Source organism: Scatophagus argus, chromosome 8 (genome assembly GCF_020382885.2).
Source record: "Scatophagus argus isolate fScaArg1 chromosome 8, fScaArg1.pri, whole genome shotgun sequence".
Taxonomy (NCBI): domain Eukaryota; kingdom Metazoa; phylum Chordata; class Actinopteri; family Scatophagidae; genus Scatophagus; species Scatophagus argus.
Window position 1 is genome coordinate 15,651,816 of NC_058500.1, and position 16,556 is coordinate 15,668,371.

Here is a 16,556-nt window from a genome sequence, read left to right on the forward strand (position 1 = left end):
CAGGTGTGACCCAGCATGGCATTATCACATCTACCTAAGTGTGAATGAAATCATCCATAGGAGGATTGAGTTTCGCAAGGATCCATAAAAAATGTGCTATGGGCAGCTGACCAGTGTAGACAGGTATGATTTGGAGATGTGGAAAACACCGAGTCTCATTAGTGAACAGTTGAAAGGTGAATGACACTTTTTTCTGAATCATTCAGTCAAGCATTGTTCATTTGCGTAAAACTCACTATGTGTGGGTGTAAGCAATGACTCTTTCCAAGCCCACGCAATATGACCATAAATAGCCTCACTTACATAAAAATTAAACTGTGTTCTTCTGAATATTGGTAACAAGAGAGAGAGAGAGAGAGAGAGAGAGAGAGAGCATGTACAGTAAATAGAACAAGAAACACATTAAGTCTTTTTGCAGGAGTTCATGAGAGAAGTGTAGAACATGACTGCTCCCTGGTGTTGTCTTCTTATTAATGAAAGATCAATTCATTATTCCATATGCAGAGGGGATGACTAACAGGGCACAGAGATAAACAAGGTCTTGTGCAGAATTCACAAATAGGTGTTTTTATCTCTTGTGAGTGCATAGCTGTGCTGAATTGGGGATATTTCCACCTATAGGCTCCATCACGTCATTGATCACAACAGTGATCTGTTCAGTATGGGGAACAGGGGGTGGGGGTGACACAGCTGTCAGCACGCTAAGTCAGAGGTTCATACAAAAAGATGTGCATGTTTAAATGCAACACACTAAAAACCAAACGCCAAAAACCATGTGGCTGCTGAGGCTACAATGGTGGCTTAGATAAGACAACAAATACGTTCAGGCTGGTATCATGGATCACACATGCATGCGGATTTCGTGATGATAAACATACGAGCCGAATAGGGAGGTTGGCATCATGCAGAAGGCATTAGATACTGTAATTGTTGCACACGTTGATATTAAATTAAATGGCCAACACAGTGGTTCCCAAATACTACTTGCAGCCATAACAGCCCAATGGGCTACAGGCGTCTTTATCGTCTAGAGGGGCATGCAGCCGTTCATAGACTGATATGGCACATTAATTTTCAATTTGCAGCTCCACGATTCGGTGTTACAGTCTGTATTTTACGTCCAAGGTAGAGGCATATGCGCTAATTACCCCGTGGTGTTGTAATATCCCACTGAGCAAGCAAGGATGCCTTTTGGAAACCGCTGCATCTCCAAAGAAGCGGCAACATATAAACATTTCCTATGTAGCAAATAAATATCCAGACAATGACGCGTCTGTCTTACCTGTGCCGTGAGCCAAATCGATGCCCGGTTCGGTGAGTATGTTCGGGTCACTTTGAGATCTGCCTCGTTGCAGACAGCCGTCTAGTCCATCCGATGTAGCCATGGGGAGACAGCACAGGAATCCTGAATAAAATATTGAAAACCCAACCAGAGGCAGGCAAGGTCAGGAGGAAAGCACCGAGCGAGTGCAGATTTAATTCGCTCTGACAACAGCCGCTTTGAGCATCTACCAGGGAGCCATGGCTGAGCAGAAATTCTGTGTGTGTGTGCGTGTGTGTGAGTGAGTGCGCGCGCGCGTGTGTCTGGGCTGTGTGCATGATGATGTGTGGATGTGGGAGGGGAGATGTGCCCCCGATGATGCCCGTCCCTGTCCAGCAACATAACCAAATATGCAACACACCAACTAACATGCTGCACACATTGATACTTTGGAGCTTATAGTGAATGTTATATATTTCACAGATTCTGGCAACTCACAAGTATTTTTATATGCCCCCAACCCGTACTCCTTCCTCCCTTAAGGGGGGGAATTTGCATCATGAATTTAGGATCTATAAGCTTTATTGTTCATTGAAACAGCCCAGGCAACGCTATTAAATGAAATCAAGCAAGCATTATGATCAGTTAAAATTCGCTAATGGATAAATGTTGTTGGTCAAATGATAATGTCTATTTGCTGTTCTCCGAGATAAACATGGAAATATATTCAACTGCCTTGGTAATTTCTGTATTGTTTCGATTTTCCACCAGGTCTACAAAGCACGGTATTAAAGAGGAATGCACAAATCTGTGTATTTTAATCTCTTATACATAATCAGTAAGCCCTCCGTCAAACACGCTCTGCATATTGTTAAAAATACAACGTACGTCTACATGAAAACCCCTACATCTAAAATGCAATCAACAAAATCTGCTGCTGCCCCTACATTAAAAAACAACTCTAAAATGAATTAAAATATCTTTATTTTTTTTTTTATAATTGCTTAAGATAAAGTATATGGTGTTTTCATATTAGCATTAAACAGTAAAATGATACAAATGAAAACATTTTTGCTTAAACCAGACCGGGTTCATGTCACTGCCACGGAAATCCAAATGGAAGCAGCCCATTGGCTGGTCTTACGCAGGACGCGTCAATGCGGAAGTGAGCCCCCGGAAGAGAAAAATGGCAGCTCTCAGGTGCGGTTACGCGGCTGTGCTAGTTATTATTTGTAGTCTATCAGTGTTTATTGTCGCAGACAGTCGAGACAGGACACTAAATGGTGGTCATCATGCCACTGCTGTCGACAAGCCACAAACAGTCACTGAACCTGCGGAACAAACCGCCGAACAACCTGCAGTGGAGGAAAGGCGGTGGGAAGCAACTGAGGTTGAAGAGGCAACTCCGGATGATGCTGCAACCGACAAACAGGACACTTCTGCCCCTGAAAACGTGGTCCCCTCATCGGTACCACAGCCCAAAGATGATTTTCAGGAGGAACTGGTCATCAGACCACTGCACTCGGGAGATATTTATGCCAGCTTCCAGTTCCGCACCCTGTGGGAAACTGATTTCATAAGAGGAAACAAAGGTAAGCTAATTGTTAGCATTCATTAGACATGTCATTCATCATTCATTTGGAGCCAGAAATATAGACGTGCTAATTTTTGTTACAGTAATAGAATGCATGTGGAAATTCTTACATTCAGTTTTAATGATGGTGATTATCTCAGTGCATTTGGAAGTTGTGGGAAAAAAAATATCCTACAATGTTATAATTTATTTGCATCCGTGTCTGCGATGGAAAAGCTTTTATGTTTAGTGTCCAGTTTTCCAAGTTGTTTCTTGATCCACTAGTGATTTGATGAGCACTTAGTTCCCTGAAAAGATCCCAGAATGTTTTTTCTGTAGTTTAATCAGTTTTTAATTTTGCTTTACTTTCTTTTCTCACTGACACCATAAGATGTTAAAACTCTACACTCTTTCCAGGCACGTTGCTCTGTACAACTCCGAGTATCTGTTCTTACATCAATTATTCTCATTATTTTGGTGACTATATTAAATTAGTGTTGACATTTTGGTAAAGTAAAAGTGATAAAACATAAGACCTGTTAATTCATTCAGGCATTTTCACCACAACTGTAGCCGTCTCACGCTAGCCTGTCAAAGAACATTAAATAGACTTCATACATATTCCAGAAGTACTAGTTTTTATATTGTTTTTTCGTGTACATGCCATTACTCAATGACTTTGCTCACACTAATGCTGAACTGTGCAATATTTATTATTATTTTAGTGTCACACTACCGGCTATTCCCCAAGTCTCTGGGCCAAGTCATCTCCAAGTTTTCGGTGCGAGAGCTGCACATCTCCTTCACACAGGGCTACTGGAGGACCATGCAGTGGGGGCAGCCGTTTCAGCCATCTCCTCCTGGGGCTGAGCTCTGGGTGTGGTTTCAGGACTCTGTGACAGAGTGAGTACAGCCCTCTGGTGGCAGCAGAGCATCACAGGTGAAATAAATGCTGTGTACTGGTGGATTTAAAAGAAAAAAAAGTTGGTCTCAAAGTACCTTTTTCAGAATCCTTTGCATTACTGGCCAGACCCTAATAACGTGGACATCAATCAGTTATGCCAGCCTGATGTCAGAAGCTTTCTATAACTGGTACTTGTAGTGAACATCAGGATTTCGTGCTACAGAAATATCAGAGCCTTTTCCAACATATCATTCTGCATCGTCATGCAAAGACAAATAGGCTTGCTTGTATGCTTTTATATTTTTTATGCCCTCTCTGCTCTCTGGAAATTGGTAAAAGTCATGGCATTTGGAAATGTAGGTAATAACTGAGGGAAAACCAGCCTCACCCAAAAGTAAAGATAAGATAGATTAAGATAAGATAATCCTTTATTAGTCCAGTGAGACCAATGAGAATCCAAGGACTGGGCAGAGTGTCAGTTTTACTATGCAAATAACTATTATTATTAGTTTCTGTACTTTTGATGCTTGTTCATACCATTGTTTCATCCTTTTTAGTGTGGATAGCACATGGAAGGAGCTGACCAATGTTTTGTCGGGGATCTTCTGCGCTTCACTCAACTTCATTGACTCCACCAACACAGTTCAGCCCAGTGCATCCTTCAAACCACTGGGTATAGGCAATGGTAAAGAGAGGCTTTTTCAGTGTCCCTTTGCATTTTGCAAGGTGATGATCCTGTATAAATTCTTTCCAAGATGCACTGCTCTGCACATAGACTGATTTTGTTTTTTTGTGTTGAACTTGAAGAGACAGATCATCGCTTCCTTCGCTATGCCACCCTCCCACGAGAGATTGTTTGCACTGAGAATTTGACGCCCTGGAAGAAGCTCTTGCCATGTGGATCCAAGGTGAGTATCTGTGTGTTTGTGTGTGTGGTTTTTTTGTTTATTTATGTCTTAAAAAAACAAAACACAGCATATTTGGAATGCTTTGTGTGCTCTTGTACATGATTCCTAAACTGACATGCATGATCTTAAGTCTTGAATACTTCATATGAGGCAGAAATTGTCACAGTCTTATATTTAAAGTCACTTTCAGTGTTTGCATTTCCGTGACTGCAGCTAACTCAGTTTGTTCTTCTGTCTTTTTGTGTGTGTGTGGCCATGTTGCACTTGCAGGCTGGTCTTGCTGTCCTGTTGAAGTCAGAGAAACTTTTCCACAGCAGTTTTCATTCCCAGGCAGTGCACATCAGACCTGTGTGTCAGGACTGGGAGTGCAAAACCACATCCTGGGAGCTGAGACAGACACTGAATGTGGTCTTTGACCTGCACACCTCTGCACAGGGCAAACGTGGTGAGGAAAAATAAAGCACTTCCTTTCTTTCATCCCACATTGAGATTTATTGTTTCTGAGCTTTGTTGTGTTTGGCAGTAGAAAAAAAAACGTCTCCCTGGCCGTCATTAACTTAAACTGTTTGTTCCTTCAGAGTGGTCTTTGTTTAAGATGTTCTCTCGGACCCTGACGGAAGCTTGTCCACTTGCCTCCTCCAGTAAAATCTACGTTGACATCACAGACAACCCTCAGGTTCGATTCCTACATAATAAACCAAAAAGAAATTTCACCAAAAAGGGACAAGTTTTAACTTTCACAGCACTATCAAGGTGGAGATACCTATAGGCAGGAATGCGGGATTTAAAATATATAAAAAACTGCATGCAAAGATAACTTTTTGTGTTTGGCACGCAAAAATCTCTGCAACATACATTTTATGATAATTTAAAATAGATGTTACAGATTACAGATTTAACAGTATTTATGAAGTTGATGTGCAACATGTATGAGTAAGAGAAATCTGATGTCATTTTGCAGGGGGAGCAGTTTGAGGTGAGCCCAGCCACTCCCCTGCTGGGCCAGGCAGTGGTTCTGGGGGACAGACGAACCTTTTCCATCTATGATCTGACCCAACAAATCACCTTTGGTACTGTGCACTCCCTCAACCTACTGATCCGCTGGAAATCCAGTGAGGGTGAGTGAGAGCAGCAGCATGGCGTAAGAAGCTGGTCACTAGTCTAGTACACTAGTCTTCATTATTTAATGCAACAGGAAAGCCTATTAAGGAGTGAAATGCACAATAAGTAGTGTCAATAAAAACAAAAGTAGTGCGGGATCATGGGATACATTGTCTTTGCTGTTAAACCACCACCATTACCAATGAAAAGCAATCTTACATGACTCAGGGAGAAATGTTCACAGAATAGATAATGTTTTCAAGTTTTATTCCTTTCGCACTCTGTGATTCTTTCCCTGAAGTTATAGTGACAGGTGACCATCTGAAATACTGGGGTTCCCTGATTAAATTCCGAGTTTCTTTGGGATTTAGCATTTTTTTGAAAAGTTTGGTATGATGTAAGTCCACAACATATACATACACACAGCAACAATTTTATAACTAAGGTCAAGTATTTCATAGAAATTGTAATGCAGAAATGCTACATATTATACCTTTAAAAAAAATGCACGAGATGTATATAGTGTACTTGGTTACATCTCGTAACTACTAAACATCTGAACGCAGGGTTGTCTTTGTGTTTGCCTTTTAATGTTGTATGGCTGTTTTTAGGAAAACCACATTTTTTTTTGCCAGAGATTGGTGTGTTTTGTGCCAAAGAAACATTTGTTTATTTCTGTTACATAATCCTCTGGTAATTTGTAAAACATTAAGGTGACACTTGGTTAGCAAAAGATGTTTTTAACAAAGCTGTGAAGAAAAACAGACTGGATTCTCCAACCTTTAAACTTCAATATTAGCAGTATCCCTTCTCATATTTCTTGTCTCTGCTGCATTGTTTTCAACGTGGTCGACCACTAAACATCCTCATCTCATACTCATCCTCCTCCAGGTGACATGCTGCGCCCCCTGCTTCACGCTGAGCGTTACGTGGCTGGCTATGGGCTTCAGACAGGAGAGATTCACACGCTGATTTACAACAACCACCCTTTCAGGTCTTTCCCAGTGCTGCTGCTGGACTCGGTTCCTTGGTATCTCCGTCTCTACATCCACACACTCACCGTGACCAGCAAGGGAAAGGACAACAAGCCCAGTGAGTCACTTTAGAAAGCAGAGAAGGTTTTCACGTAAAATTGCAATCAAGGTCTGACATTAACTACACGTGCGCCAAATGTTGAAACACCTTATGTGTGTTTGAGAAATGAATAAAAAAACACTCTCAGCTGGTTACTTTTTGAGATTTTAGAAATCACATCAGTCTCACATAAAGAGGATTAGTGAAATGACCCTTTAGGTCAACAGTTTCATGGTAAGTACTTAACTTATTTATTTATGTGTTACATGAATAAGTTGATCCACAGTGCTTACATTTCATTCCAAGAGGAAAGTGGAGCTGCAGTGGAAGTGTGCTGTGATAACTGTTGACTTTTTAAGAAAGCACTGTACTTATACTAACTTTTTGATTGTATAATTTTTTTGCCTAAAATTATTAACATTACACAGATAGGTAAAAAAATATTCTACTGGATTCATTAACAGTTACACATACTGTACTTTCCCAGTAGTGTTTCTTTGTTTCATGTAATTCCACATTGATGCTTCTTTTCACCAGAAGGAGGAGAACAAGAGTCATATTTTCTGTCATGGAAGCTTTTTTTTTTGTTGTCAACCTGCTGAGCTTGCGTGGTGCTCAGCTTTTCCTCAAGCATTGTATGCACATGTTACGAAACAAGGGTTATTATTTATGCAGTGTTGTCACATTGTATCAGATGTACACACAACTTAGTAAAATTAATAATATTAATAATAAATAAATGGATCAGTAATCACTCGTGTTTTTCTTCATCCTCCAGGCTACATCCACTACCAGCCATCCAAGGACCGTGTGAAGCCCCACCTGCTGGAGATGCTGATTCAACTTCCCCCCAACTCTGTCACTGAGGTCACAGTGCAGTTTGAGAGGGCGCTGCTCAAGTGGACTGAATACACCCCAGATCCCAACCATGGCTTCTACGTTGGGTAAGCGTGTAGAGTTGCACACATGTCGCTTCTCATGTCCCCTCAAACATTGTAGATGTTGTTTGATCTTTGTTTGTAGATTCTTTATTTGTTCATAGGATTTTTCATTTCATTAATACAATGCATTCCTTCAACATAATAGATCTTCAGTAATCAGCTCTCTTGTACCAAGTGTTGTCGCCATGGATACAAATATCACTCAGGATCGCCCACTTTTCAGCAGCTTGTAAGTATAGAAGTATTTCTTATTGCCACTTGTTCATGTTTTGTTTGAGTTTTTGTAGAGAATGCATTGCTCTGGAAAGTCAAATGATTTCATTTCCTCATCTCCCTCCAGTTTCCCCTGTAAAGAGGAGTCCAGCTACTTTGTACGCATCTACACAGAGCCTCTGCTGGTCAACCTGCCCACTCCAGACTTCAGCATGCCTTATAATGTCATCTGCCTGACCTGCACCGTGGTGGCCGTGGGCTACGGCTCCCTCTACAACCTCCTGACCCGCAGTTTCCAGATAGAAGAGCCCAGCCCCGGACTTGCCAAGCGGATAGCCAACATCATCCGGAAGATGAGGGGCGTGCCGCCACTCTGAGGCTGGACATGCATGCCAGTTGACTCTGCTTTTAGAAGGGAACTTTTCCTTTTGGTGAAACCACTGGTGATATTCAGGAAGAACTGAGCACTGGTCTGAATGTTTTTAAAACGGTCAACTTGAAGGTTTTGCTGGTATTCTGGAAGATTTTCTGCTGGCTAAGGACAGCATAAAGAAAATGTAGACATTTGTTTACTTGGATGGAAACCCAGAGTTTTGTTATTGTCTAACAACCAGAAGGAACCAAAGCTTTGCAGTTTGCTGCAGTGGTAACTTCATCAGAGAGTTTTTGATTTTATTGTTTGTTTCCAGAACATCATAATATCAGTGTCTCTGAGGCATTTTGTTGCTGTGGGGCAGTGATGGACAAAGTACACAACTCCATTGCTTAGGTTGAAAGTTGTTGAGTCAGTTCAGTTAAAATATTGGCCTGCTTGATTACAAAAGTATACTAACATATTTTCTTTTTAAATATTTTTTTTTCTGTCCCAGCTACTGTTCTGTTCCTACTGACAGTACTCTGGTTATATGACAACATTAAAACATATATTTCTTGTAGAACTTCAGACAGTAATGTTAACTCTGAATTTAGCTAACTATTGTATACGTCAACAGTGGGTTCAACAGGACCCAGTTGCAATACCACTACTTGGCATGCAGATACATTAAAATGTAATTTGATTTGACCAGCCACAGCATAAAAACTGCAACTAGCACAAGCACAAACAACTCATTTAAAATGTCTCAACCCGATTTGCTTCTCAGGTTGAATGGGAAATCTTTCTAGGCAGTGATTTATCTTTATCTGTCATCATCACCGCCAAGTTCAAATTGCAGCGCTCAATAAATGAAGCAAGCACTTTTGAATCTGGCTGACAGGTGTAAGAGGAGCACTTTACTGTGATTGGCTTCTCTCCTCTGACAAACACACCTTATGGCCTACTGCAGTTTAGAAAAGAGAAGAAAATCTGCGTTTGCAAGTATCTGAACAACAACAACAACAATATTTGTGTTTCAAATGTAATGGAGTAACTGTCATACGTTTACAAAAAAATAATAGCCAGATGAAGTACACATACTGGACTGTACTGAAGTTAAGTACAGTTTTCAAGTAAATGTACTTTGTTTCTGTCTGCTCCTGCTGTGATAAAATTTCCACAGATATCAGCCTGTTGACCTCACACATTATAAAGCCTCAGAGCTCACATGGGAAAAGGAAGATCATCTTTGTTCTCACACTGTGTCCCTGACTTGTTGATTGCTGTCTCCATGCCAGGAAAGATAAACTAACTCAGAATGTCACATTTGCTCAAATCTCAGTTATGGCAGTGGCATTAAATAACTCTAAAGTATGAGTGCAGAGAGTACAGAGTGAAAATCCAGAAGCATGTCATCTTTATTTAATGTTTCATTTTCATTTCTTTTATCTGAGACATGTTTTATATGTGAAATATAAATATATATGTGAAAAGAACACATGGCAACAAAACTGCTGAAAAGTTACCAAAACAGTTTATTTTTGTTATTAGTTTCTGACACAAGTCTGAGTTAGGCATGAGCAATTAAATCACCCTTCTGGAACAACAGAACTCTCCACTTAGCAAACATTTATTTTGCACTGCCTGGTTGTCGGGTGCATGCTTGAATGTTAATTGCGACTGTCTGCAGGTCTCTTCACAATTAATTGCCTTTAGTTTGTCAGGTTTCATTCGGTGGGAAAAAATGAAAAATGTGAACATATGAAACGGTACTGTGTGTGTGTGTGTGTGTGTGTGAAAGTTTAAAATGTTCTATATTGCCTCTTCAATAAACTGATAAACGTATTTGTATCATTTTATTCAAATGATTAGCTGTGATGGAAGGTCCACTGCCCTTAACTGCAACAGCCGAGCTGGAGCTGTATTACTTCCCGCTGAATGCCCACATTTTTGTGTAAACAAACTTGGCCCCACTTCTGGCAGACTCTGGGAGAACAAACACAGACGTCTCTGTATTTGGTCGCTCAGTGATTCTCACCCCTGCACGTTTGGCATCAGCCTGGAACAAAAACAAATGGGGAGGGGGAAAAAAAAGCAGCATTCCACACAAGTGATGTTCATATCTGGTCAGCTGCATGTATGCTATCTTTACAAGCAAGTGGAAGGACATGGCCAGAGAGCAGAGCTGCACAGGCTCAGTCCTTCAGGGTCTGTGTTTCAATGATAAGTGGCCTTCACTTTGTTTAGCACATATGTTTGTGCTTAGCTAGCCAAGTATACATTTTAGTCAGACTTTTGTGAATTACAAAATGAAATATGGCTGTTTATATAAAAAGCAGTATGAGAGTGAGTGGTGCAACAGTGTTGAAATCTTTGTGCAGCAGACATTCTTGGCCATCTCTTTAAATAGCCTTGTTTTGAGCCAGTAAGCACTTTCCATTCCTGGTGTATTTCATCATTTGTTTTTCCTTTTTTTTCCAGCCAAGCTCTTGCCTAAAAAGCCCATAAAAGAGACCAACAAGGTGATGAACACCCAACACATTTCTGGGTTCCTCAAACTTGTTTATTGGTTGAAATACAGAGAAATATAATTTGTTTCATACCTTTAAAGTCTACTAGCAACAGATATGTAGGTACACTACATTTTCATTAATTTATAATAGAATATACATTATTACTAATATGAAATACTTGATTACATAAGTAAACTCATCAAGTTCAAACACAAACACTGCAGGTCTTTCGAGAACTGATTTTTGTAGGTACTTAAAGTATACACACATACGCACACACGAAATGGCTTAACTACTTACTAAGCAGAGTGATTTACTTTCTCCGTCAAAGAATCTGACTTTGTTCAAACCGGTGCTCAAATGTTGGACCGATGTGTGCCACTACTGAGTTGAAAGGGCAGAAGAAGTGAACATGATGCGTTTTGTCTTCACTCTGTTGTTGACACCAACAACAAGTGCGTACATGTAGCTGATGTGGCTGTCCAATCAGCAGGGCTCGCTGCAGGCATGTCCACAGGTTGTCTTGCAGCACTTCTGCTCTCCTGGACACTGACCGTCATGATAGCAGTACTCAGCACACATGGGTGTTCCCTGGGGCAGAGCACAGCGGCCCCGCTTCACTGACACATCAGAGACAAGAACATGGTTTTAAATTATTCACACTCATCTGTGTGATCACGCAAATACTATTGGGTAAATATTTGGGAGATTTCATCATATCTAACCTTTGTATGGTGCAATGCACTCATGTCCACATCCATTGTGGCAGCATTTCTCCTCATTGGGGCAGTCGCTGTCATTAGAGCAAAATTCCGCACACAACCCTGCACCCCAGCGCCTACGAGGACACACGCCTGGCTTGGCTGAAGGCACAAGAGAAATTAATATATACAAAAAGGATTAAAAGTCTAATTTAAAAACACGTTTTTTGAATGGAAAGGGCAGCTGCCCACTAGATAAATATTTAAACTTTGTGGCTCATACTGAAAGCAGGGGGGACACAGACAGCTCCACAGTCAAAGACACAGCATTTGTGGTCTGCAGGACAGTCTTCATCACACACACAGCCCTTATGTGATGGGACAACATTAAGGAGACGTGGGCAGTGGCCTGGTTTTGGAAGAATCACTGACAGAAAGAGACAGCGAAGCCAAGAAGGAGAAAGATCAGCTGTGCTAACTACATAAGGTGTCTGATTGCCAAACAACTTTGTGGAATGAACCAGACAAACATGCGTTTTTTTTCCACAGGTAAACACTGAATTGACAGATCATACATAAAGACTGAGTCAGAAACAAACTTACCTGTTAAATTGCCGTCAGCTTCTGCAGCAAGAGCAATGTTAAAGTGCACAAATGCACCGAGTGTTATCAGTGCACAAACTGTGGACCAGTGTTTCTCCATGTTAAAATCTTGTACACAAGAATGTACTCCTGTTTGGACAAATATACCAGTACACAACCTGTAGGCTGAGCAGCCCGGTCAGAGGATGCTGGGTCCTTGTGCCTGTAGAGTTTTGTTCCCATCTCTGAGCTTTCTGATGGGATGTGACTGGAGGCACACTTTCCTCATCAGTTGGATCTTATGGTTTCATTAGGACTTACTGACAGCGAGGGTTTTATTTTTTCTAAATGACACAAAGTTTATGTTATAGTTTGTATTTTTAAAAATGTTTGTGTTGCCAAAAATGTATGCTATAAATATGTGTAAATGTATATAAGACATAAATATATGTTAGAAATAAATGATCAGTAGCAGCTGTTATTGATCAGGTTTCTGCACTTCACCGTAGTGCTTCAATTAATTTTCTTCCCACGTGATGACTTGCAGTTAGTGCGCAGTTACATATAACGTATTTGATATGTTTAATGCTGTTTCTGTGTGTTGCAAAAGCACACACATAATAACATTAAACTTTGATATGTTTACTTTTAGTTTACAAAGTCATAATCAATTGCTCCTATTAAAGTATTGCCATGATCAAGAGTTTCTTGTAAGCGGTTATTTTTTCCCTCTCTCCATGCACTTTTAATCCCTGTTTCTATCATTGTTATATATGTAAAGTCACTACTGTTTTGTTTTTGTACCAATAAAAACCACTGAAGCTGTTCAGTATAAGGTGGTTTAATTATGTTCTCACAGACATTTAGATTTAGTTGCGCAACAAAAAAACTCTCCTAACTATGTTCTTAACACGGCACATCTGGTTCAAAATCACATTGCATGCTTATATAGAGTGTGTATTTTAACAAGCCACATGTGCCAGACTGAGAAAGAGGAGAAATGACAGGTTTAACTGTGGTGTTTATTTGAACTCTGCTTGTCCTGATATTTTCCTTTTACTCTCTGCCTTGTCCCTTTCCTTTAAAGTCTGGATCATGCTTGTCCAGGCACGTTTTTAAGGGACCATTAGGGTTAAAGTGCAATCAGACTATTGTTTTTTCTCAGTGTAGTCAATGTGTATGCTTACCATTTTGAAGGGAGGGAGCTGATTGCACACTTATGAGCTGTTCTCATAAAATTTACATGGAAAGGAGCAGGACAAGCTCAATAAGCTGAATCAGCTTGTTCCTGGGAGTTAAACTGTTTCATAAACCATTTTTCCTTTTTCTTTCTTATTCTTATATACTATACATACTTATAATCCCCCTGTTCCATATCTTCTTCTGTTGTATTTCTTATTCTTTTTTCCCTCCCTGTAGCACTCTGAAATACTCTCCATGTATCCTGCTAAATTGATGTCAATGATGTACTGGTCAATAAAATGTACACTCCAGGTCTCACACTGACCAGTCATGAACAGAAACATATGTCTCTGCTTGTTGCTTTCAGTATTGTCTTCTATCTGCCGTACATGATGTCTGACTTCTGTGGTTCAAAACAAAAAGAACAACACTGTGTCCAGATGCTGTGATAGTGACAAATTAATGAGATAGTCTGCACAATTACATTTTGTTTCTCCACGAGACAGCGTGTACTTCATTTCAGACGAGTCTGGCCAAGCTCCGATTGTAATGAGACTGGACTGTCTCTCTGATTCAGTCCCCCTGATCCTGATAAGGTGGTGCCAACACACGCAGTCTCCTGTACTGTGTCATGGTGCACCAGCTAGTACAGGACAAAACTAAAGATTCACAAGCCCCACACAGATAGATTTCATAATGACTGTCTATTGAGTAGGAAAAAGATAGAAAAAAGCTCCAATGAAAACTATTCACAATAGTGATTGTTAGTTATTGTGAGTAATAGGGCCACTGTTTCTGGAAAGATTTGCTGTAATACCTTTTTTAAATATAATCTTTCATGAATTATTCATCTCCATTGTACTAGTGAGAATGCAAAATTCAGATCTGTTGTAGAAATAGTAGAACAGATAATACTGCGTAGTCCATATTCAAATTCCAGAAGTAAAATTGGAGAGAAATTCTTGTATGTAATGTATGTTCTTGTATGTAAAAATGTATTTGAAGTGTACAGCAGAATGGCTCCTGTAAGTGACATATCAATATATATTCTCTTATTGCATTATTATTTTTAATGCATTAACACATGAACAGCATTTTAATGTTGTAGTTGGTCAAAGGGATGTCAATTTATACCACTCTAAAATTTGTATTGTTTGATATTACTGATATTATATGGTTTGTGTTGAACTCAAACCAAACCATTAACCAAGCACTGCACGCACAGGGTCGTTATAGGTTGGTGTGAGAACAACACGAGTGCTATGCTCGAGGTGCACTACCATTCATAACCTCTGGGTGGGGATCTCTACTTAACAATCTCAGCATCCTGGGACTGTCTTTAATCTTCCACCAATCCCAGCATTGTCACTGAAGTCAAATAAGTTCTTTAATGAAACATCATTACAGCCAAACACAATAGACATGCTTCAGCATTAGTGTGATTTAATATACGTTTATGTCAAAATGATCAAATGTGCTAATATATATTTCTTTGATCTGATTCTGATCTTTTTTTTTTTGTGAAATATGTCTTTTCAGTGTCTCTCAGATGTTGCAATGAAGTGTAACTATGTAAATGTATTCTGTCTGGCTTTGATTTGATTGACAGCTATCCCCTCAACTCTCAAACAGGGAGGATCCAGAGGGTTATTATACAGGGTGCAGTGAGCAGTCAGGAGAGATTTTACCCCCAGAAGTGGAAAGGCCATGCAATTTACAAGTCCAGCTGCATTGCTTATAGGCAGATCAGTAGCCAGTGGGATCTTAGCTGTGAGCTTTTTAAGATCTAATATTTGTTCCTATCACACTCTATCTGGCATGACAAGAGTGCCTGTGTGTTTAAAGTTTAAACATGTATGTACAGGTACATATAAACAAGGTTATTATATATATATATATATATATATATATACATATATATACATATATAATGTTTCTTTCTCACCAAACCAAACCTTAGAAGCACCTTGCACCCACTCCTCTCCCCTCCCTCCCTCTCCAACCCCCCCATTTTCCATTTTTTCTTTTTCCTCTTGTCCTTGGGAATTCAATCATGGAATAATGTTGCTGGAAACCTTTCCTCTATGTATTCATGTAACAAGGCTGGGCTACTGGGTGTTATTGTATGTCCTTGAAATGATGTAGATGCTATCATTTTCACTGCTGGCTGTGAATGTTGAACATGTGAGTGAGCTGGAGAAAAAGACGATTCAGAATGACTGTAAGTGAAAGTTGGAGCACATTTGGTGAAGACTGGAGTTGTGGGAAATGTTGAAAGGTTAAAAAAGGCAATTTGCCCATTTTTATGACTTCCTTGTGCTTTTTTATTGTCTCCAAAGACAGACTCGAAGATGAAAGATGTAGACGAACAATAGCAAACTGATATGCTTGCATAATGGAAACAAGAAAAAAGAAAATATGGCTGAGATGAAGTAAAACGAAGACGTGTCAGCAAGTATTAGTAGTTTACTACAGGCTCTCTAAAATTCAATATCTACCTCTTGTGTGACAAAGACAAATATTAAAGCAAATCATTCTGTTGAGGATATGAAAAAATGGCTACATGTTTATTTTAGCAATATTAAATGAATGGAAAACATCAGTTTCCTTGTTCAAAAAAGGACACAGTGTTATGGAAACAAATTATAATGTGGAATAGAAATCTTTTTGGCCAAAGTCATATGACAAACATGATAAATGGCCATAATTCCTCACCTTGTGCTCATATTGTTTCCAGACTGACCCAAAACGAGTCTTAACATCACCCCTTGACCTCAAGGCCCCTCCCCACCGGACTCCTATAGTCATTCATGTATTATATTGTGCATTAACCCGCCATTGACCTCTGTATGCTAAACCCAATTGCCATATTATCTCCACCGTAATGTTCTACTCTTAGTTATCTTCCCAAGACTGAATCAGATTTTGTGTCCCACTTTACCCTCAGGCATCAAAAAAGTCTCAATTGACTGCATGGTCCTATGGATGGATGTGGGGGGAGGGTGGGGGGGGGAAGCCTCATCGAAATCACCAAAAATGGGAATTGTGGTAGAAGCTGCATCAGTAAAGCAGACTGAGGCCATTATTTTTCTGCTACTGGAAAGGAAAGTTTCAGGTTGGGGAGAAAGGCAAATTCATGTAAGAATCATTATTATAATTTTCCATTAGAAACAGTGCATTTATTTTTTAAAAAAGCTCTTTAGAAAAGTCTTTTGTGACAGTTGACAGTTTAAATGTCTCTAATTATC

At 39.8% G+C, this 16,556-nt stretch overlaps 3 protein-coding genes across 5 annotated transcripts in view; 1 reads left to right on the forward strand and 2 right to left on the reverse strand.

Annotated features, from left to right (window-relative positions):
* Positions 1–1,604, reverse strand: part of phactr3a (phosphatase and actin regulator 3a) — a 30,710-nt gene extending 29,106 nt beyond the window's left edge. The window contains exon 1 of one of the 2 annotated variants that reach the window (XM_046397363.1): positions 1,283–1,604. In XM_046397363.1, coding sequence (XP_046253319.1) covers positions 1,283–1,385 — 103 coding nt within the window. In that variant the 5' untranslated portion in view covers positions 1,386–1,604. The remainder of the gene's footprint in view (positions 1–1,282) is intronic. The other variant, XM_046397362.1, reaches the window with a different exon arrangement.
* An 828-nt stretch (positions 1,605–2,432) lies between these two features.
* pigt (phosphatidylinositol glycan anchor biosynthesis, class T) lies at positions 2,433–10,068 on the forward strand. The gene is made up of 11 exons (XM_046397303.1): positions 2,433–2,853; positions 3,560–3,737; positions 4,296–4,423; positions 4,546–4,646; positions 4,917–5,091; positions 5,225–5,322; positions 5,608–5,764; positions 6,639–6,839; positions 7,600–7,765; positions 7,908–7,991; positions 8,103–10,068. Exons 1-11 carry the CDS (start codon positions 2,448–2,450, stop codon positions 8,350–8,352), a joined length of 1,944 nt encoding a protein of 647 aa, XP_046253259.1. The 5' UTR covers positions 2,433–2,447; the 3' UTR covers positions 8,353–10,068.
* An 803-nt stretch (positions 10,069–10,871) lies between these two features.
* On the reverse strand, positions 10,872–12,308 carry wfdc2 (WAP four-disulfide core domain 2). 2 transcript variants are annotated; one of them, XM_046397305.1, is made up of 4 exons: positions 12,148–12,308; positions 11,828–11,971; positions 11,569–11,706; positions 10,872–11,463 (listed from the first exon to the last, which is right to left on the reverse strand). In XM_046397305.1, the coding sequence occupies exons 1-4, from the start codon at positions 12,245–12,247 to the stop codon at positions 11,330–11,332; spliced, it is 516 nt and encodes a 171-aa protein (XP_046253261.1). In that variant the 5' UTR covers positions 12,248–12,308; the 3' UTR covers positions 10,872–11,329. The 2 variants fall into 2 exon arrangements, with proteins under 2 accessions (XP_046253261.1, XP_046253262.1); XM_046397306.1 differs by lacking the exon at positions 11,828–11,971 and having other exon boundaries at positions 12,148–12,304.
* Between the last annotated feature and the right edge of the window lie 4,248 nt (positions 12,309–16,556).

Bases quoted from the DNA above. Each gene is read 5' to 3' on its own strand.
- pigt (XM_046397303.1), top strand. From the start codon at position 2,448: ATGGCAGCTCTCAGGTGCGGTTACGCGGCTGTGCTAGTTATTATTTGT. The intron at 3,738-4,295 runs GTGAGTACAGCC...CATCCTTTTTAG, and splicing joins TTTCAGGACTCTGTGACAGA to TGTGGATAGCACATGGAAGG. The intron at 7,766-7,907 runs GTAAGCGTGTAG...TCAACATAATAG, and splicing joins AACCATGGCTTCTACGTTGG to ATCTTCAGTAATCAGCTCTC.
- wfdc2 (XM_046397305.1), bottom strand. From the start codon at position 12,247: ATGGAGAAACACTGGTCCACAGTTTGTGCACTGATAACACTCGGTGCA. The intron at 11,972-12,147 runs GTAAGTTTGTTT...TCTTTCTGTCAG, and splicing joins AGCTGACGGCAATTTAACAG to TGATTCTTCCAAAACCAGGC. The intron at 11,707-11,827 runs GTATGAGCCACA...TTGTGCCTTCAG, and splicing joins CTGTGTCCCCCCTGCTTTCA to CCAAGCCAGGCGTGTGTCCT.